The sequence below is a fragment of the Aphanomyces invadans genome, assembly GCF_000520115.1.
Source record: "Aphanomyces invadans strain NJM9701 unplaced genomic scaffold supercont1.84, whole genome shotgun sequence".
Lineage (NCBI taxonomy): Eukaryota > Oomycota > Saprolegniomycetes > Saprolegniales > Verrucalvaceae > Aphanomyces > Aphanomyces invadans.
Window position 1 is genome coordinate 124,695 of NW_008580229.1, and position 17,832 is coordinate 142,526.

The 17,832-nt window shown below is 53.8% G+C and overlaps 9 protein-coding genes across 10 annotated transcripts; 4 read left to right on the plus strand and 5 right to left on the minus strand.

Annotated features, from left to right (window-relative positions):
• Positions 1-267: 267 nt before the first annotated feature.
• H310_14747 (hypothetical protein) lies at positions 268-1,179 on the plus strand. Its single transcript, XM_008882673.1, has 5 exons — positions 268-428; positions 477-569; positions 616-819; positions 877-993; positions 1,047-1,179. The coding sequence occupies exons 1-5, from the start codon at positions 300-302 to the stop codon at positions 1,101-1,103; spliced, it is 600 nt and encodes a 199-aa protein (XP_008880895.1). The 5' UTR covers positions 268-299; the 3' UTR covers positions 1,104-1,179.
• A 202-nt stretch (positions 1,180-1,381) lies between these two features.
• Positions 1,382-4,085, plus strand: H310_14748 (serine/threonine protein kinase). The gene is made up of 11 exons (XM_008882674.1): positions 1,382-1,692; positions 1,741-1,806; positions 1,849-1,920; positions 1,969-2,037; positions 2,086-2,148; positions 2,219-2,278; positions 2,328-2,390; positions 2,450-2,518; positions 2,563-2,819; positions 2,878-3,687; positions 3,769-4,085. The coding sequence occupies exons 1-11, from the start codon at positions 1,415-1,417 to the stop codon at positions 4,017-4,019; spliced, it is 2,058 nt and encodes a 685-aa protein (XP_008880896.1). The 5' UTR covers positions 1,382-1,414; the 3' UTR covers positions 4,020-4,085.
• H310_14749 (hypothetical protein) lies at positions 4,065-6,326 on the minus strand. The gene is made up of 10 exons (XM_008882675.1): positions 6,272-6,326; positions 6,171-6,197; positions 6,037-6,118; positions 5,814-5,992; positions 5,197-5,757; positions 5,045-5,149; positions 4,911-4,992; positions 4,692-4,846; positions 4,558-4,638; positions 4,065-4,515 (listed from the first exon to the last, which is right to left on the minus strand). Exons 1-10 carry the CDS (start codon positions 6,290-6,292, stop codon positions 4,345-4,347), a joined length of 1,464 nt encoding a protein of 487 aa, XP_008880897.1. The 5' UTR covers positions 6,293-6,326; the 3' UTR covers positions 4,065-4,344.
• Positions 6,327-6,789: 463 nt separating this feature from the next.
• Positions 6,790-8,071, minus strand: H310_14750. Of its 2 annotated transcripts, XM_008882676.1 has the most exons (4): positions 7,902-8,071; positions 7,425-7,855; positions 7,178-7,368; positions 6,790-7,121 (listed from the first exon to the last, which is right to left on the minus strand). In XM_008882676.1, the coding sequence occupies exons 1-4, from the start codon at positions 7,967-7,969 to the stop codon at positions 6,813-6,815; spliced, it is 999 nt and encodes a 332-aa protein (XP_008880898.1). In that variant the 5' UTR covers positions 7,970-8,071; the 3' UTR covers positions 6,790-6,812. The 2 variants fall into 2 exon arrangements, with proteins under 2 accessions (XP_008880898.1, XP_008880899.1); XM_008882677.1 differs by having other exon boundaries at positions 6,790-7,368.
• Positions 8,072-8,693: 622 nt separating this feature from the next.
• On the plus strand, positions 8,694-9,870 carry H310_14751 (hypothetical protein). Its single transcript, XM_008882678.1, has 4 exons — positions 8,694-8,767; positions 8,815-9,239; positions 9,296-9,486; positions 9,533-9,870. The coding sequence occupies exons 1-4, from the start codon at positions 8,700-8,702 to the stop codon at positions 9,824-9,826; spliced, it is 978 nt and encodes a 325-aa protein (XP_008880900.1). The 5' UTR covers positions 8,694-8,699; the 3' UTR covers positions 9,827-9,870.
• A 71-nt stretch (positions 9,871-9,941) lies between these two features.
• Positions 9,942-11,905, minus strand: H310_14752 (hypothetical protein). The gene is made up of 4 exons (XM_008882679.1): positions 11,212-11,905; positions 11,008-11,157; positions 10,722-10,958; positions 9,942-10,664 (listed from the first exon to the last, which is right to left on the minus strand). The coding sequence occupies exons 1-4, from the start codon at positions 11,840-11,842 to the stop codon at positions 10,012-10,014; spliced, it is 1,671 nt and encodes a 556-aa protein (XP_008880901.1). The 5' UTR covers positions 11,843-11,905; the 3' UTR covers positions 9,942-10,011.
• Positions 11,906-12,900: 995 nt separating this feature from the next.
• H310_14753 (hypothetical protein) lies at positions 12,901-13,929 on the minus strand. The gene has a single exon (XM_008882680.1). The coding sequence runs from the start codon at positions 13,766-13,768 to the stop codon at positions 12,920-12,922; it is 849 nt and encodes a 282-aa protein (XP_008880902.1). The 5' UTR covers positions 13,769-13,929; the 3' UTR covers positions 12,901-12,919.
• A 475-nt stretch (positions 13,930-14,404) lies between these two features.
• Positions 14,405-15,271, minus strand: H310_14754 (hypothetical protein). Its single transcript, XM_008882681.1, has one exon. It carries the CDS (start codon positions 15,067-15,069, stop codon positions 14,704-14,706), a length of 366 nt encoding a protein of 121 aa, XP_008880903.1. The 5' UTR covers positions 15,070-15,271; the 3' UTR covers positions 14,405-14,703.
• Positions 15,272-15,694: 423 nt separating this feature from the next.
• Positions 15,695-16,552, plus strand: H310_14755 (hypothetical protein; the record flags this gene model as incomplete). The annotated part of the gene is made up of 2 exons (XM_008882682.1): positions 15,695-16,057; positions 16,086-16,552. The coding sequence occupies 2 exons, from the start codon at positions 15,695-15,697 to the stop codon at positions 16,524-16,526; spliced, it is 804 nt and encodes a 267-aa protein (XP_008880904.1). The 3' UTR covers positions 16,527-16,552.
• Between the last annotated feature and the right edge of the window lie 1,280 nt (positions 16,553-17,832).

Genomic DNA, 17,832 nt, shown 5'->3' on the forward strand with positions numbered 1-17,832 from the left:
CATTCCAGGTGTATCGCCCTTGGCGATTCACACCAAGAGTGGGGTGTGCAACACATTTGTTGTTGAGATTTGATAACCCGCACGATTTCCAAGACTGTGCGCCGCTAATCTGAAAGAGACCAAGCATTGCAAGTGCATGCATGCATGCCTCATGAGCCTATAGCGCGGCGGCCCTCGCGCAAGAGCGGCTTGAATTGCTGCTTCACAGGTTGATTCGCACCGAGCCATTCAGTAAATAGTAAATGAATTCCTCATTTATCAAGCAACTGAAATCTTGCCTAGTGAAACGGCGAAACGGCATGTCGATCCCAGCGATGGCCAAGGCGCCATGGCTTGCGTTACTCGTGACGGCGAGTCTACCTGGGATCGTACAGGCCGCTGAATCGTGTGTCCGCATCCCGCAGAACTCGCTTGTGTTCTGCTCGATGGTGTGTTGGCCATCCCATCACCAACGGCCTCATCAGGTTGATCTGTAGGTGGACTACGCCGCCGTGTTGGACGCGTCGAAAGATCCGACGGGGGTCATCGCGGATAGTGAAGCCAAGGCACACTACGACAGTGTCGACCAGGTTGTACCGTCCACCCCGCAAAACGCGCGCGCTGAATGTCACGCAGATCCTTCTTCGATTCGGCTGCAGCACCACATACAGCATGTACACTTGCTCGGACTGCCGAGACGCGTACAAGTATTGGGTTTGTGCCGCCAAGTTCCAAAAGTGCGGCGGTCCCGGTCAAAACTTCACTGCGACGTGCCCCCACTTTGACCGCAGAAATCCCGTCAACACCACGTTCCCCAACTGCGAACAGACTCGGACAAGGGTACGATATAGAACAATGACCCACTGGATGTCGAGACCGAATGCGATGGCGGGGTAGATGTGTGTGTCGCTATGCGAAGATGTCATCCGAAAATGCCCCTATGTCCTGCAGTTCCAGTGCCCGGACACCGAGACCCCGTTTTTCTCCCGCAATCCAGCCACGTGCAATAAGCTGGTGCGAACAATGCCTACTGATATACCATCATACTCACGTGGCGCTTTTGGCAGGACCGCGTCTGGCATCCCGAAGCCCCGGACCTGCCTTGGCCTGGCTCGTTCAGTTGAAATACACTGCAGCATGTTGACTTGGATACATGCAAATTCCTCTGAGAAATCAATATATTGTTTCAAATGATGCTGATTTCTTTGAAAAAGCTTTAAATTGGTACACATTTTCCTGTGACAATTGGTATCCTGATAAAATTGTTTGTTGATCCTTTGGCCACAGTTTTGCATCCGAAAGTGCAATTTTGACATTCGGGGTGGTTTTCACGTCAATTGATGAAATTATCGCCCCATTTTCTGAAATATTTTACGATTTTTGTCGAAAATGCCCCACTTTACGACGTCAACGACGATCGCATCACTTGGCGGTAATGTCCATCGCTGGGAATCGCAACAACTCGACTGCGACCGCCACCATCACGGCGCTGCCGCTTCTGTCGTCTCTGCAGTCGCCTCCATCGTCGTGCGGATACAAGGATTCGAAGGGGACCAGCATACTCGTCACTGACCCGGCGATTTGCCTGGGATTAACGCCTTGCGAAGTGGCAACATCGACGTGCACGGTGCTGCGATCTTTTGCCGCTAATGTCACTGGGTTCACCAATATCACTGCTGTCGGCAACATGGGCAACTACAAGAACTCGTACCTGTACGACCGACCACGTCCTTTCTCTCGTTACCACACGAGCCCTCGTAGCGCCATCACGAATGCTCCGTCCCTTGACCTTCGTGCATTTCACGTTTCCGACGCCGTCGAATACCTGTACGTACGCAGTGCATTCGATTCTATATAACGCTCTATTAGGAACATTGAGAATATTGCGACGTTGGACTTGACGCAACTCCCGACACCCTTGCCGTCGACCATGACGACTCTGTAAGGACTTCCTCCGCCCCATCAAGTCTTCGCTGATCTTCCGGCCAGCCGCATGGTCAACTGCAACCTGAAGGAAATCCCTTCCGCATTTCAATGGCCCAACAAGCTCAACCGTGTGTACGAACGTTGCAACTTTCCATGCTTTGACTAATGTATTCATGGCAGAGGTCTCGACTCGAACCGGTTGACAACACTGCCATCTTCCCTGCCCGAGAACCTCCAGCTTGTGTAAGCTGTCCATTGAGATGAACGGTATTCGTGCCATTCATTCCCCGTCTCTCTTGTGTATGCTGCGCAGAGCTCTGCGGCACAACCAACTGACCAACTTGACGTGGCTGCCGGCTGGCCTTGGTGGCATGTAAGTCTTCGCATCCTCCTGCGCCGTGAACCTGATGACAAGATGCTAGCAATGTTTTAAATAACTCGATCCAGACCTTGTCAGGCGTCGACTGGCGGGACGTGACTTATGTGTAAAGCGACGATGTGTTATCTCGACATTTGAATTCCCTTGGTCGTAATGCGGGTGTAGGGAGTTGGGGCTCAATCCTCTCACGACGTTTGCTCACGTTCGGTTGTCGGCGGCTCGCCTGACCTACTTGTCCGTGCTCCCTCGACTCGATCGCATTCTTCACATGTTACTAGTGGCCTGTCGAACTGCCCCCTTACAAACTTGACCGTCGACGCTAGCTCGTTTCGAGCGCTCCGAAACCTGCCGCCATTTTATATCAATAGCCTCTCCAAAGCCACTGGCTACCGCATCGTCAACACGTCCCTCGCCACGAACGTGACTGCGTGCCAGAGCCTGAACGGCACCGTTGAGTTTCCGTGGCCGGATGCAGCCAACTTTTCCGTGTGTGTGGTGCTCAATGCGCCATTGTATCAACGCCTACCATGGGCTTGTACGTGCATTTTACCCCATTCAGACGTGTGCAGAATACGTTGTCATGATCGCCGTAGTGAGCAGCCTGCTGTGGATTGGGGCGGTCATGGCGGGGTTGCTGGTGCTGGTCCTGGTGTGGGTCACGCAAAGGACTTCTCAAAGCCGCCGTCGCAAGTGGGGCTACATTCCCCTGAAAAACGGCGCCAAGAATCCATTCAACGCTGTCAAGATCACTGTGGCACTCCACCCACCCGTTGTCATGTCCAAGTTGGAGGCACTGCGACCATTCAAACTCAAACCCTCCGACGTCGTCACCACATCCAAGTACCCCATTGCCCATGGTGTTTTCGGCGAAATCTGGGGCGGGTTGTACAAGGACACGAAAGTGGCCATCAAGCGAGTCAAGCAACCGCTGCCGATGGCCCGCCCCAACGATACGCCGCTTCCCCCCGGCCCTTCCTCCGTTGACAAGTTCATCGACGAAGTGCATCTCGTTTCCCAGCTCAAGCACGACCACATTGTGACGTTCGTTGGAGCCAACTGGACGTCAAACGCTTCGGACTTGGAAATCGTGATGGAGTACATGGACACGGGTGACCTACGTGCGTTCCTGGCCACCCATTCTTCAGCCACGTACTCGTGGACAGAAAAGGCGCAGGTCATGCGAGGGATTTTGGCTGGGTTGTGCTATCTCCACTCGCTGCCACTCGTCCACGGCGACTTAAAGTCCAAGAACGTCCTCCTTGACAGCCGCAAAGGAACCAAGTTGACCGATTTTGGTGAAAAACCGACTAACTTTGCTGCGCCTTCCGTCATGTTCCAGTGGACCGCCCCCGAAGTCCTCGCGGGTCGACCATTTGACGTTGCCGCCGATGTGTATTCCTTTGGTATGTGGCTTGGTATTTCCAATCTGTTGGCATTCACGAGATATGGATTTCGATTGCACCGACTCACTCGACGCTTTGTAGGCGTGATTCTGTCGGAATTGAGCACCCACATGCTCCCGTACGCTGACAAGAAACTCCACGGACGGAAGACGCAGAGTCCTCAAGTCCTCATGAGCCAAATCGTGGCGGGAACTCTCCAGCCAACCTTTCTAGTCGACGCGATGATCTTTCCGTCGTGGGTGTACGACATGGCAATGCGATGTCTGGCTTTAGACCCGATTCAACGTCCCACCGCAGCGGACCTCGTAGCCTACGTCATGTCACACCTATGATCGATCGTGGTGAAGGAGTGTCGCTACCGGACCGAGTGCAGTTGAATGAAATCGATTGCATGCACACGTGGCTTCACCATCGTCGACAGCAATACCACAAGCCGCGGATCACGTCCGCCTTGACGGTCGACCAGACCAGATCGAACAGGCCACACAGAACAGGCCAAACGGGATGATCCGATGGCTGCTATGGCCCAAACATGTACAGTCTTCAATAGTCGTTTGGACCGGCGCCGATAGGTTTCTGTCAGCGACAAGACCTTCCTGACCGCACATCGAACGACTGGTGGTCCAAGTACAAGAGTCAAAATTGGATTGCCGAGCTCTAGTCAAACTGGGCAAAGTGTGCGTTTCCTTGGAATGCTTGATACAGCGTGAAGAGAACGTGCAGGCTATCGCGAACGTGGCCATCGTAGACCGGAATATCCAACAGCCCACACACTAGTCGAGTGTACTCGGCCAGCGAGACGTTGAGGGCGGCCGGTGGCAGCGGCATCTGCCCATGCAGTTGAATGAGGATTGAACAATGTGATCTTACCTGCGCTAGAGCCGCTTCAAATTCTGCTGGCCACAAATCCAGCAACACGTCCAAGGATGGAAACGATTTTGTGTAATGCACCTGCAGGGCCACGTATCTAAGGCTATGATACCGTCATCGATTGCGCAGCGCACCTGGCACAATGGCTGGGCCTGCTGTATTTTCGCGACGCTCGCGATCCATTCATCGATGGCGTGCGGTCGCTCGTGCGCGTTCTCGATGGTCAGGACTGGAAGCTCCCATTTCGCGTGGGCTGGTTTGTAGTCGGACTTTAGCATCAATTGGAGCTCTATCCAGAGCAAAAGTCCACTTTTGAGCCATGGGGATTTCGTGGCTGAAAGACTCGATCGAACCTGCAACATTTGACTGGGTGGCTCCCGGTTCAGCCAGCACGACGACGCCGATCGGGTCCTCTTGCCCGTCTGGCCGCAGTACCTATAAACAACACCCTCCTACATCTGTAAGGTCATACAACCACAGAGCGTACGTGAATGCCTTCAAAGGGGGCGCCGATGGCTGGAATGTACTCTGGGATGAATGGCTGGACAATTGTAGGAATGTCGATTGTTTCGGGGCGGAAGTCTTCGATGTACTGCAGAGCCACGTGGTCATATCCAGTGCAGATATCAAGCTTAGTACCTTGAGGAGATGTAGGATGTCGGGTGGTAAGCTCATGCTTGGCAAAGACGACGATACTGGCGCAGTTGCAGTATGTGCTTCAGGGAATATTGTGGGCTGCGGAGACCGCATGGAGGTTTGTCCTGTGTCAGAGGCGGCGGGGGCTTTAGAATCGTTTGAAAAAACTGCTTTGGGGGTTGTAGTGACCAAGCCTGCGGAAGATGGAGACTTGTATAGGTCGGCCACCTCCTTGTACATGGTATCAGTGCTGTCGATTGCGACGGTCGTGGCCTTTAATGCGGGTTCTGGCTTGCTTGTCTCCTTGGGCTGTGCACGCAATGCCGTGTCGTCGTTCGTTCGTGCAAGTTGTGTTGTTACTGGAGCAGAGGGAATTGTTGGCGGGGAATTTGCTTTGGTCAGAGTGGGGCTGGAACGTAATTGGTCCTTCAGGTGATCCTTTCGACTCTTCTTGTTAGTCTCATATTCATCTTCGGATGATGAGGATGCGTCAAGCATGTCGTCGTCCATCTTGGCCGCGTTCATTGCGTCGTTTGAAGCCGCAAAAGAATTATGTGTTGTGTTCTGGACCAGCCATCGTCAGGACATGTGCAAAACAGTTTTCGAGGTTGTTGACGCACCAAAGATGCCTTGATAGGGCTCCCTGGGATCTCCGGTGGTTCATCGTCGTCATTATCGCTGTCGCTACCGTAGCTGCCCCCCCGCCTTGATATTGTGGCGTTGAGAACGCTTACAGGCGCGTCCTTTCTTCGATATGGCACGACGTCTGCTTCGTCATCGTTGTCTTTTTGACCATTGCCTACACCATGGAAAGTCAGCTCTGGTCGCTCCTTCGATCTTTACCCATAGATGCTTTGGAGGGAGACGCAACAGTGTCCACGCTGTCTTCTAAGTCATCGACCATGTCATATACTTCGTCCATGCTCTATGTGCCGTCGTATCCGTCAAGTGTGAGGAATACAGTGAAGCCTCTGTACCTGGTCATCCAACTCTGCTCGTCCATTCTACACAACCCCATCCATCCAGCATGATATTTTTCGTTGGTGCATTCCGCAGATCACTGTCTCTCTCGACTCACCTCTTCGTCAGGTTCGCTCATCGGTCCGTCGCCGCCGCGCCGCCGCCGATTGCGAGGATTTGGAGATTGTGGTTGGTTATCCGAAACATTATCCGGATAGATCGCGACCTTTCAAGCAGTGACCAGTTGGTAGGAAGCACCCAGGCAACTCAGCACGCGTGAGGGATGCTCCACAGCCCAAGACGCTCTGAAGCATCAACAACTCGCTCGTGCAATGTTTGAGGTCGTGCTTTTCGTTGCTAGGAGGGCTCCGCACGAAGAAGTGAGTCCCTTTTTCTACTGCACAACCTGTTACAGAATCTGTCAACCCATGTCATTTCCTAACGTGGTGAACCAAGGACACGTCCAACATGCAAAAACATCCCTAGGACCGCCTTCGAATAGCTTGCATCCGCATCCAGGTTGGCCTGACTTATCGCAAGTTGCCAACACAAGTACTTCCTTCTGTCCCCCATCAAATACAGATCGGGCAGTCCATCGAGCATTGCTTTCGTCAGTGGCTCCACCAGCAACACAAGAAATGAAAGAATGCTGGACTAAATTACGCGAATGAGATATTCACCGAGAGGTTGTTCACGGTGTTGGCTGCCGACTCTTGAATGAATTGGTTGATGTAAGCTGCGCACACCTGCGGGTATGAGTGCTGCACGATGTGGCCGCACTGTGGAATCACAACCTTCTCTGCATTTAGTTTTTCCATCCGCTCAAGACACGACACGTCCAGGATTTGGTCGTTTTCTCCCCAAAGAACTACCGTCTTGGCTTGAATTCGATGCAAATTTTGCTCCAGCGCTGTTTGGTCCTCCATCATATCTTTCAGAATCTTTTCAATCACAGGCATTCGTTCCGCCTACGCCACATCATCCATCTTTATGTGGAAACGATTGACCAGTTGGGTCTGCGTACCCGGTAGTTGGCGAAGATGCTCATCACGATCCGGCGCATTCCCGTCGGAGCTTCCACAACCGCGCCCGGCGGGCGGTACGCAATGTACTGAAACATGTCCATGATTTCGTCGACGGTCCCTGCTCGCATCACGTTCTTGCCTTCGTCCTCGTACAGCTTGAGGACGGGACTCTTCCGTGGCATCGACACGCCTGCCACAGGAACCTCCTGGTCAGAGTCCAGAACGACTAGAGACGCTATGCCTTACCTGCGGGACATATCAATGTCAAGCTGTGGAGCTGGTCGGGGTACGTGGCGGCAAACACCCCGGAGATGAGCCCGCCCATGGAGCAGCCGACGAGGTGGACAGGGGTGTTGGGGCCGACTGTGGCGTCCAAGAACGATTTCAAGTTGCGAACTTGCTCGGCCGCTCGATAATTCCCTGTCGCGAGCATGGGCGACGTCATGCCATGGCCAGGCAGGTCTGGAATGAGCACGCGTGTAGAGGGCGAGACGTATTTCGCGACGTTCAACCACGAATCTTTCTCCGACGAGAACCCATGGACAAATACGACGACAGGCTTGGTGGTGGAGTCACCTTCGTTAGGCGCTTCATTCTTCTCGAGGTACGACCAGCGAAATCCCCCGGCAGCTACGACCGAATCAACGTACCCGAGTCGCCGACGCGATCCGTTTAACCTACAACCACCAAGCGTCAGCAAGCGGTGGAAGACGGCCGCTGTACATGAAGGTCTCGACGGCGCTGCGCAGGATTCGGTTCGTGATGGATTGCATGGTCCACGTAAAGTCCATGGACGAGAGGATGGAATTGGAAATGGCCGTGTCATGCCGTCGCCATCGCTCTCCGTCATGAGTATTTTACATTCACGCGTAATCCTGACCTGAAACACCGGGCATATGTGGGATAAATGGAATAATGCCGGTAAATATGTAAATCGAGGGTATTTGACTCCTTTAGAAGATCAACGTTCTAAAGGCTTGGACCTACACTCCACAGTTGTCCGACCGCTACCGAAAGGTAGTATGCTGCGGAGAGTTCGACGGCACACCCTGGTGAATTCGACGCGTCTTCAAGGGGATATACATGCTAACCTGCTGCTGCCGTCAGTGATTTGAGCCCCGTCCTTTTGAAAGGATCGACTGCGCGCGATCAATCCATCTTACAACCATGCAATACTACTGGTGTGCAGCATAGAGAAGTGGACAGTGATTCATGCAAGTTCCCCATTTCGCGTTTGGAGGACGCGGGGCAGAGTTCACGTCGGCCTTTGCGAGAGTATTGTCGGTCCATTCTAGCGTAGCATGTTGAGACTGAACTCCTCAAGGCCGACAATAAAAGCTTTTGTTCCGACCCGACAGAGTTCTTCCCTGTTCATTGTCCGAATTTTGAGAATGGTGGTAGGGTGATTGAGAACGTTGGTCATTCATCTCCGGCGGTTGGGTATACACCGGGTGGATAGAACTCAAACACCCGACTATGCTACCCGAAAGGTCGCCGCCATTTTCCCATTTGCTCATCTCCATGGAGTTCACGTGGACATTCCAATCGATCACAAACCGCATCCTGCGCAGCTTGGTGGAAACGTTTATGTAAGCAGCGAACTTGTCTTGGCGACGAGCTCATCACGCGCTTGTAGACTCAACAAGATGCGCAAGTCCCTCGGGTTTGTCAAGTCTGACGTGGACGCTGGCGGATTTCGTTGGTCGTACCTCGAGAAGAACGACGCGACGGACCAAGACAATGCAACATCCAAACCTGTCGTCGTGTTTGTCCATGGGTTCTCGTCGGAGAAAGATTCATGGATGAACGTCGCGAAATACGTCCCGCCCTCTGCACGCGTGCTCATTCCAGACCTGCCTGGCCATGGCATGACGTCGCCCATGCTCGCGACAGGGAATTATCGAGCGGCCGAGCAAGTTCGCAACTTGAAATCGTTCTTGGACGCCACAGTCGGCCCCAACATCCACCTCGTCGGCTGCTCCATGGGCGGGCTCATCTCCGGGGTGTTTGCCGCCACGTACCCCGACCAGCTCCACAGCTTGACATTGATATGTCCCGCAGGTAAGGCATAGCGTCTCTAGTCGTTCTGGACTCTGACCAGGAGGTTCCTGTGGCAGGCGTGTCGATGCCACGGAAGAGTCCCGTCCTCAAGCTGTACGAGGACGAAGGCAAGAACGTGATGCGAGCAGGGACCGTCGACGGAATCATGCAGTTAGGACAATATGTCTCGCACCATCCGCCGAATCTCGATCTCGTGCCTCCAAAGGGGGTCGAACGGATGGTCCTGGGAGCCCTCGCCAACTACCGGGTGAGTTGTCCGACCTGCCAGCGCCGCTTTGTCACGTCGTCTGTAGGCGGAGCGGATGCCAGTCATCGACAAAATCTTGCAAGATTTGATGGAGGACAAGACAGCGCTGGAGCAAAACTTGCATCGAATTCAAGCCAAGACGGTAGTTCTTTGGGGTGAAAACGACCAGATCCTGGACGTGTCATGTCTCGACCGGATGGAAGCACTCCAGGGGGAAAAGGTCGTGATCCCGGAGTGCGGCCACCTCGTCCAGCATGCTGTTCCGCAACTGTGCGCCGATCACATCATTCGATTCATGGCAGAGTCGCATCCATCGGCCGTATCCAGGGTAACTCCGTAACATTTCGCACACGTGTGCAGTGCTAAACTGTCATTTGTTCGTACTGTTCGAAGCTTCACGAGATGGCCATGCATGGGTCTCAAGACCGGTCCCGCGTCGAGTGCATCCAATTCGATTTCCAACAAATTCACATCGAATCAATTCAACAAATTGACAACTAGCGCCACGATACCCCCGGTGACACCCTATGTTACGACATGGCGAACGTATTTCCCGGTGGACCCTTCGCCGCTCCAGAGGACAAATCCGTCTGTCGGGACAGCATCGTGGCTGCGCGGGGTGTGAGTTGTGAAGCTCATGCTGTCAAGGATGGGGTCTTCGCGCACAAGGTGGCGTCGAAATGGCACTTGTACCAAGATCTTGTCGCACGCGCTGAACTGGTACCCATAGAAGAACCGATCGCAGGAATTCGTCCGAACAAATAGCATCAAGCCGAGGGCCGTCGCAGTCAGAATGAGCATCCAGTGTAGCTGCGCCTCGTACAATGCCATGGTCAACGTCGCCCCGTCAAGCTGGCGCCACGAGATGGCCGCCCCCAGCGACCAACTCGTCCAGATCAGCCCATACATGGAGCCCGAGTTGTACACACCAAACATGTCCGTGATGAAGCATGGCATGAGGGCAAGGCCACCCCCCGACGAGAACGTGAGAGCGTTGGACAGCCATTGGCGAGTGGTGGCGTTGTGGCTGTGGTGGGGCAGGATGAAGAGGGCCACGCATTCGATGGCCAGCAGCGCGACGAACACGACTTTGCGAGCGAACGCTGGGTTGGCATAGCACACTCGAATCAACAAGTCGGAGATGACCGGGGCGCAGAGTCGTCCCGACAGATTAGCCACTAGAGCAAGCATCCCTCTGATGAGGTCAAGTCGGAAGGGGGACAACATAGACGTACGATACGTGTACGTCATAAAGGTCAGGTTGTCGATTTTAAGGAGCCCTTGCATGCTTTGGGCTTGAGGAATGAAGATCACGATGGGCATAATGCACGCGGCAAACGCGATATACATGCACACGAAATCGGTCGAGAAAATACACTGCATCAAACTGAGCGCCTTGACTTGTTGAAAGTAGTGACCGTCCGTGCCGTCGAGCTCGCTTTGCACGGCGGAATAGTTGACAAACGTCATGCCTATGGTACCGTCAGGGGTACAGCAAGCTGATGTGACGATGGGCCGCACCAATTTTGAGGTATTCGTCTTGCACAAGGTCAGGGGAAGGAGCCCGGCTGACAGGAACACAGTGCGTGTCTTGCCCGCGGACGGTAAACGTCGCAGGGGGAGTTCGAATAATCAGAGTGCACAAAATCAAGACAACGACAGTCGCGACGCCTGTGAAGGAAGAGCGTTGAGATACTGGGGGAGAAGAGTAAGGAGCAGCCTGACCTGTCTCCCAAAAGAGCCTCGGCACGGCGTTGTGCGCAACAAAGGTGCTGAATGCCTTGATAAAGACTGCGTTTCCGATGCCAAAAAAGATGACAGCGAGACCTGTCACGGACCCGCGCAGGTCGGGAAACCACTTTTGAACGGTCGAAATCGACGTGATCAGCAGCAAACCAAACCCAATGCCGACACATACACCATACGCCACCATGAGCCACTTCAGGTCTTTTCGCATCACGCCAGCTTGAGCAAATATGTGCCCCAACGCAACCATGACTGTACCGATGGTCATGCCGATCCGAGGACCATTACGCTCGAGGAATGGCCCAGAAAGTGCCGCGGTCGCCCCCAAGCATACGTACGCCAACAGGAGTGCTTGCATGCATTGCTTGGTTTTGGTGCCAGAAAAGAACATGTCCAAGTCGTCGGCGACCAGCGTGAACGAGTAGATCGACCCAGCGCAAAACTGGACGAGGCAGCACGCCAAGCAGAGCCACGCCCGGTGAAACCGAATGCAGTCGAACCGGGCAAAGAAGTTGCTTCCCATCGGTAACACAAAGAGCCACTTCTCAGCCATGGCTTCTGCAGGCGACTTCTTCGGGACGGCAACCGTCCAGTAGCTGCACAGACCCATCCTTACCACGATAGTCAATCGAAAGTGAGCGAGAAGATGCCCCAACAGGCGCGCCCTTGTTAGAAGTTTCGAAACCGCGATGCTTGCACCGAACGTTGTACTAGATATGGTCACCGATCCGTTGCATTTCCTTACGCAGCGCCAAAAACAACGAAGTGTGGGGGCGGGTGCACGAGGCATTTTCGTGGCACCACTCACAGCCAATTTATTTGGGGGGGGCTTTGGTCTGCCCTATACTTGTTCAAGTTTTCAGCGGGAACCATGGCGTGTCTTGATCGAAAAGGAATGCTTTCCTTTCAAACAAAAGGTAAATGTTGGTGAGGTGACCCCGAAGAAGAAGTACAACCCAAGGGGCTTGGACGACGTGAATGCTCTTCGTCACTGGCAAACGCGAAAGCCTTGTGCTCGTTAGCCACAAACGACAACAACGACCGACGTAAACCTACGAAACAGACCGGAACAGAGACGTGGACTTGTCCGCAGAATGTCGAGTGATGTGTCAGTGTGGCGGGTGATTGCTCTTGCAATATTCACCGAGTTTTGTCTGGCTTTGCAGACACAATCGCACGACAGGGCTCGCTGAGGGGACTTACATGGCAGTGCATTGGCATGCAAAAAGGACGCGTTTTCTCCCAGATTTGCATGAAGCTTACTGCTGGTTCTTGGGTTGGCATTCGAAAGCGCGAGATTCGACGACAGCTCAGCCAATTCTGCAGCCTTGCAATCTCACCAGTTCGTTCCGAGCGCGAGAATTGATCGAAAGCCAACTCGTCAAGAGGAGGCGTTCAACCAGTCAATCTGTCCCGTGGCGCGACCGATCCGTGGTGGACTTGGTGTTATGGGTTTCCAGGCTTCGTGTATGTTATGCCTCAACCCCCACCTCCTGCCCGAACAAGCGGAATGATCAACAGAGGGAGGTCGAGAAAACGTCGAATGGGCAAACTCAATTGACAACACTTACTTCTGGCTGCTCTAGTTGACTAGAGTTTGCATCGGAGGTGGCATGTTTCCCTGGGAATTCTGTACTCTAGCAGGCACGCCATCGGGACAAGACGCACCGCACCATAAGATGTGTTGTCACCGCTTCGTGTACGGGCTGGTATACTCGGCGTAAATTGCAAGCTTGTCTGCCTTGCGTGATCGCGCCCATGTTTCAAAGGCCCCCATCGCAGCAGCTTTCGATGAACCAAGTCGCGCGCCCGTCAAACGGACTCTATCGCCAAACAGCGCCTTCATCGCATTCCATTTCACATTCAGAGTATCGATCATGTCGTCTGAGTCGAGATAAATATTGACGCCCACAACGTCGCAATACGTAGCCATGACGATTCCAGTCGCAGTAACCCACTGGGCATCCGTTTGAGCGATCCCAACAGGTACTTGGATCGTGGTGCTATCCTTTGGATGCCGATCTTTCCAAGTCATCACGGCCTTCGTCACACTCTCCCGTGTAGTCACTATTGCTTGCCGAACTGTTTCGGACGACATACGTGCCATGTCATCGTTGCCGATGAGCACGGCCGAGCACGTCGAGGGATGGCTTGAAATAGCCTGCGCAAGCAAATCCAACTGCCGTTGCATATCGCCGATGGCATCGCTCCACGCGACGCCGCACACCATGTTGAGGTCCACTGCACGACCTATCGCGAGGAGGTTGACTGCGTTGAGGTCTGGCCGAAGGACGCGTGCAGTTGCAAACTTGGTCGTGATGAAGTCCAACTCGAGTTGAACTGAGAGCGGGGTGGCCTGTGCAGCGGACATATTGAAAAGGACGCCGTAAGGTGCTCGACTGGCGGCTGGATCGATCAGTCGCCACAATGCCGCGATGACAAATCCAAGCGCGGCGATCATGAACGTGATGAATGCAGCGTACCAAACCACGGTGATGCCGGCATAAAGGCACAGCGAGAACGTTGATCGAGGCATATTGGTTAATGTAAGCCATTATTTGCATCCTCACACGTGGAGGACATGTGTAGAAAGCATGGGAGCTTACGACGTACGGTGATCATAGGCAGGCGTCCTGGGTGGCTTCTGGCGATCCTCTGAGCGTTCCATGGAGAGAGGGGGCCTGCATTTTACAACCGTGTCCATGAGCTCGCGCGACTGACTTTGGCGCAATTCAACATGCTGCAAATGGGGCGTGCATCGAGTTGAAGCATCACGGTGCAAAAGCCAAGCGATGATATTGAATCTCCTATTGGCTGCTGCTGCCAAGTAGACTGTTGGATCCAACCCACATCACACTGGACACGATGCAGCCCATCCACACCGCTTCACCGGTCGATTTGGGGGTTACAACCATCTTGTTAAACAATCCAAACGAAATTGCGTCGACGGACCTAACGAGGATGCCAGGCGCCCGTCCTCCACACGATTCTACTCGATCGAGAGCGGCAAAGCTCGTCGACTCACCTTCGTGGTGGTCTCTGCCGTGGCGGATATCACCGAAAGTACTCGTTTCTGCCAGCGGGCAATGGAGTCAGCGCTGGGAATTCCAACTCCACTAGTCGCATTCGATATCACGCCCCCTTTGGAACCTTGCCCGTCGAAACCGATGGGGGAGAGCATATGCAATTTCGAACGGGAACTGGTGCAGGATGCGCATCGATACTGTGTCCAACATGCGATGTTCGATTACACATCCAACCGGCGCATCGACCTGAATTCGATTGATTTCGTTGCGCAGAGCTGGTGAAATGGTGGCTGCTGCTCCTTCACGGGGCACTCTGATCATGATGCCGTCAACCTGCTCCATCCAGAAGCGGTCGTTTCGCTCATCCTGCCCACGTTGTGGAGCTTCACAACTCGATCGTATGCTTGGAGCCAACATGAATATCTACGCTCCAACCGTTCCAACTTCAGCTGTGCATAGCGGCCTTGTGTACAAACGAGGTAGCCAGATCAGTTGGTTCGGTCACCCCGTGTCGTGGTCCCTGCGCCGAGCGGTGTTGACGTCCAACTGCCAGCTCTGCTACTACGCCCCGCGAGGTCGCCCTGTTTTGAATGACCAGGTCGATCTGTCGCACTGCAGTCTTCGCGATTTTCAGATCCTTCGACCAGACTGCGGAAAACGAGGGGGCTCGTCCAAAGTCAGCATCTGGCGCCTTGCCATACAAACACCAAACCAGCGCTTCGTGTTGGCCGCTCGTTCGGAACAAGACTTGAATGCGTGGCTGTGGGCATTCGAGACGTTGGTCATGCCAAAGCCCAGCTGTACCAACCATCAAGATTGCAGACACTCCTTCCTCCGTGAGTCCTATGCGCGGTCATCCCAACGTGACTCGTTCCGCATGTATCATATCTCCAGCCGAAAGAAGGTCCACACAGCGCGGCAGCCTGCTGAATGACAAGTTGGCAGGTTCGCCAGGCCACACTTACCGAGTAGAATCAACTGTGTATTGAAATTCATTCTTCAGCACGATGCGAACTATGCCATGTTGGGTGGGCTCGACCTGCGATGAGCCTGAGGTGCCGCAGTGCCCGGCACAAGACAGTGTCCGCATATTTGGTCTGGTGGAGCAATTCGTGACGAGCTCCATCAAACGCAGCTGATGTGGTTGCCGATTACGGCAGAACTCGATAGACTAGGATCAGCCTCCAATGCAAACCTCATGCACTTTGACCAAACACACCGCTGGCTCGCCCGAGATGAACTTTGGTGTGAAACGTAAAAGAGATCGCGGTGACTGGTGACCAAGGATTTCCATGGTTACCAGCCACGAAACGGAGGAGCATGGTCGGCGTTGGGACCCCCAAGAGAATTCGCTCGGGAATTCACGACTGATTGAAGCCACACTGCTTTGCGTCTCGTACGATACCGAAGTCTCGACCGAATTGCGCTGAACCAAAATGAAGGCCCAAGGCAAAGCCAGATTGGCAAAAAGGGTACAGCTGGTAGCAGCACCAGCCTCAGCAGAGGTCTCTTGGCTCAAAGGGATTGCGTCGCCGGGTGCTTTGATCGTTTTCGTCAAGACCAAGCGGTCAGTGACAGACAAGGTGCACGTCAAGATCGACATGAGTGACACGTTTGCAGAAGAGTCGCGCGACGGACAGGTGGAAATGCAGTTGCCTGCCCTACAGCCTTCCGAAAACATGGACGTTGTCGAGTTTCGTCTGCGCTACGTGAACGTTCTGCAGTCGATGATTGAGAAGGCGAGCTCTATCGTGACGATCGGTCGCCCATCGGCCACGACCTACGGCAACGATACGATCGTTGATGCCATCGTGACACAGACAAAAGTTGCGCATCACTGCCGTCGAAGCGATCGAGTCGGCCCAAGCTCAAGCGACTTTAAGGAACTTGGACGAGAGCAAACGGTTTTTGCTGTCTGCGATCAACGTGATGTACCGTGGCATGGCCAACTTGCGTCTTGACGCCAAAGAGACCACTTCGATATTGCTGGCCGACTTGGAAGAGTGTATGACCAATTTGTCGAGCAAGGCGGTGTCCCGAGGCCACGGTCGCATGGCACAGATGCTCCAAATGCACTGGATGCAGAGCCCGAACTATATCACAGTTGACGAAGCGGAACTCAGCGTCGGTGAGTGCGCCGTGTGTGGAGGCAATCACTTGGGTGCCCCACAACAGCAAGCTGCTTCAGCCCCTGGCGGCTACATGCGCATCGGAAACTCCATGCAAATGCAAATGATGCAGAAGGCGTTCAAAGTCACCAAGGAATAGTTATGCCTCTTTACCCAGAGTACTTCAGGTCATGCGGACCTTCACCCATCCGTGGCGTCAGTTCAACAACCAGGTCGATCGGCGTCACCTCTGCGTGTTGCCGTGATGTGGAGGGCGCTTCCTACATCGCTCGATCCTTCACATGTCGAATTCTTGTTCAGAGCCACGATGTGCGCCGACCTCGATCACTCCATCCCAGAAACTAGACATTCGAACGTACTAGCCAACTGTAGTCATGTGCATTTTTTCATCGATAACACTCAATTTTGTCCAAAAAGATTGGCAAAATTGGACTGTTAATGACGTTTTGAGCCTCAACATGGCATATCGCCAACCTGCGAGTTTCGTTAGAGAGAGTATTTCACTTCGAGCTTGGAAATTAGGTCCGGCATGTATCAATACATGCCACTTGGCTCAAGGCCCATGCAGGCATGCAAAGAATGTGGCTTCACAGCTGCAATGCTATTGTAGCACTTCGCATGCCACACACTCGCACGAAAGTGATGACAGCATAGGCGGGAATATGTTTTGATCGTACTCGAGAGGGGTGTCAAGGCGGCAGAGTGGTTGAGACAGAATACCTCTAGTACATGGTGCGCAAGGCACCTCCGCCCTTGTGAAACGTGCTGTCCAGGGGCACATCTCGTGGATTGTGAGATCCGCTACGAGTATGTCAGTCGGGTCTTGTGCTCAAAAGTGGTGGTTTCGGATGAAACCGAAACCGAGTTTTCGTGGTGATTGGCTGGGAAATTCAGTGGCCCCGCGGCATCCGACCCCTCGTATTGGCTGCTAGTGTTGAATATGCCCCCTTTGCCAGCCCCCTTTGCCAGCGCTTTTAACACGGCCATTCCCACGTCGCACCAAAGTTTCGCACTCATCAACTCGTCCGCGTACAACCTGAGCACCTTCCCCATCGCAACCTTCCCAGCTTTGCGTACGGGCAGGTGACTCGTGTCACGGCGTCCCACGTTCACGTGCAAGTTCGCGAGAACAACCTCCTGACTTCTTCGTTCCGCGAGTCGATCGCTGTGGACAACTGCACTCTACCGGTCGTATCTATCGATGAGGTTGAGTCGGGCATCGGTCTTTGGATGCGCCGCTTCGCGTTCGGTGACCGCGACGGTAGTTGGTTCCACGGCCAGGTCACCGGCTTCGATGTTTCCGCTCAACTCGTAACCATCACTACTGCCTCCTCCTCCTTTGACGTTGAACTTTCACTGCTACACCCAACCTTTCCGATTTGTGCCATACTCCTTGGTTTCCATGCCATCCCGTGCGGCGGTGGCGACTCGGCTGGTACAATGGA

Coding starts and splice junctions, on each gene's coding strand:
- H310_14748 (XM_008882674.1), top strand. CDS start 1,415: ATGTCCATCGCTGGGAATCGCAACAACTCGACTGCGACCGCCACCATC. Junction 1,693..1,740: donor AACTACAAGAACTCGTACCT/GTACGACCGACC, acceptor GAGCCCTCGTAG/CGCCATCACGAATGCTCCGT. Junction 2,149..2,218: donor CCCGAGAACCTCCAGCTTGT/GTAAGCTGTCCA, acceptor TATGCTGCGCAG/AGCTCTGCGGCACAACCAAC.
- H310_14751 (XM_008882678.1), top strand. CDS start 8,700: ATGGAGTTCACGTGGACATTCCAATCGATCACAAACCGCATCCTGCGC. Junction 8,768..8,814: donor AGCTTGGTGGAAACGTTTAT/GTAAGCAGCGAA, acceptor ACGCGCTTGTAG/ACTCAACAAGATGCGCAAGT. Junction 9,240..9,295: donor GACATTGATATGTCCCGCAG/GTAAGGCATAGC, acceptor TTCCTGTGGCAG/GCGTGTCGATGCCACGGAAG.
- H310_14753 (XM_008882680.1), bottom strand. CDS start 13,768: ATGCCTCGATCAACGTTCTCGCTGTGCCTTTATGCCGGCATCACCGTG.
- H310_14747 (XM_008882673.1), top strand. CDS start 300: ATGTCGATCCCAGCGATGGCCAAGGCGCCATGGCTTGCGTTACTCGTG. Junction 429..476: donor CGCTTGTGTTCTGCTCGATG/GTGTGTTGGCCA, acceptor GTTGATCTGTAG/GTGGACTACGCCGCCGTGTT. Junction 994..1,046: donor CAGCCACGTGCAATAAGCTG/GTGCGAACAATG, acceptor CGCTTTTGGCAG/GACCGCGTCTGGCATCCCGA.
- H310_14750 (XM_008882676.1), bottom strand. CDS start 7,969: ATGGACTTTACGTGGACCATGCAATCCATCACGAACCGAATCCTGCGC. Junction 7,369..7,424: donor GACATTGATATGTCCCGCAG/GTAAGGCATAGC, acceptor TTCCTGTGGCAG/GCGTGTCGATGCCACGGAAG. Junction 7,122..7,177: donor GCATCTTCGCCAACTACCGG/GTACGCAGACCC, acceptor GATGTGGCGTAG/GCGGAACGAATGCCTGTGAT.
- H310_14752 (XM_008882679.1), bottom strand. CDS start 11,842: ATGGGTCTGTGCAGCTACTGGACGGTTGCCGTCCCGAAGAAGTCGCCT. Junction 11,158..11,211: donor GAGGCTCTTTTGGGAGACAG/GTCAGGCTGCTC, acceptor CTTCCTTCACAG/GCGTCGCGACTGTCGTTGTC. Junction 10,665..10,721: donor CTTTATGACGTACACGTATC/GTACGTCTATGT, acceptor TGCTTGCTCTAG/TGGCTAATCTGTCGGGACGA.
- H310_14754 (XM_008882681.1), bottom strand. CDS start 15,069: ATGGTTGGTACAGCTGGGCTTTGGCATGACCAACGTCTCGAATGCCCA.
- H310_14749 (XM_008882675.1), bottom strand. CDS start 6,292: ATGAGCGAACCTGACGAAGAG. Junction 6,198..6,271: donor TGAGCGAACCTGACGAAGAG/GTGAGTCGAGAG, acceptor GGGGTTGTGTAG/AATGGACGAGCAGAGTTGGA. Junction 4,516..4,557: donor TTGAAGCGGCTCTAGCGCAG/GTAAGATCACAT, acceptor CTGCATGGGCAG/ATGCCGCTGCCACCGGCCGC.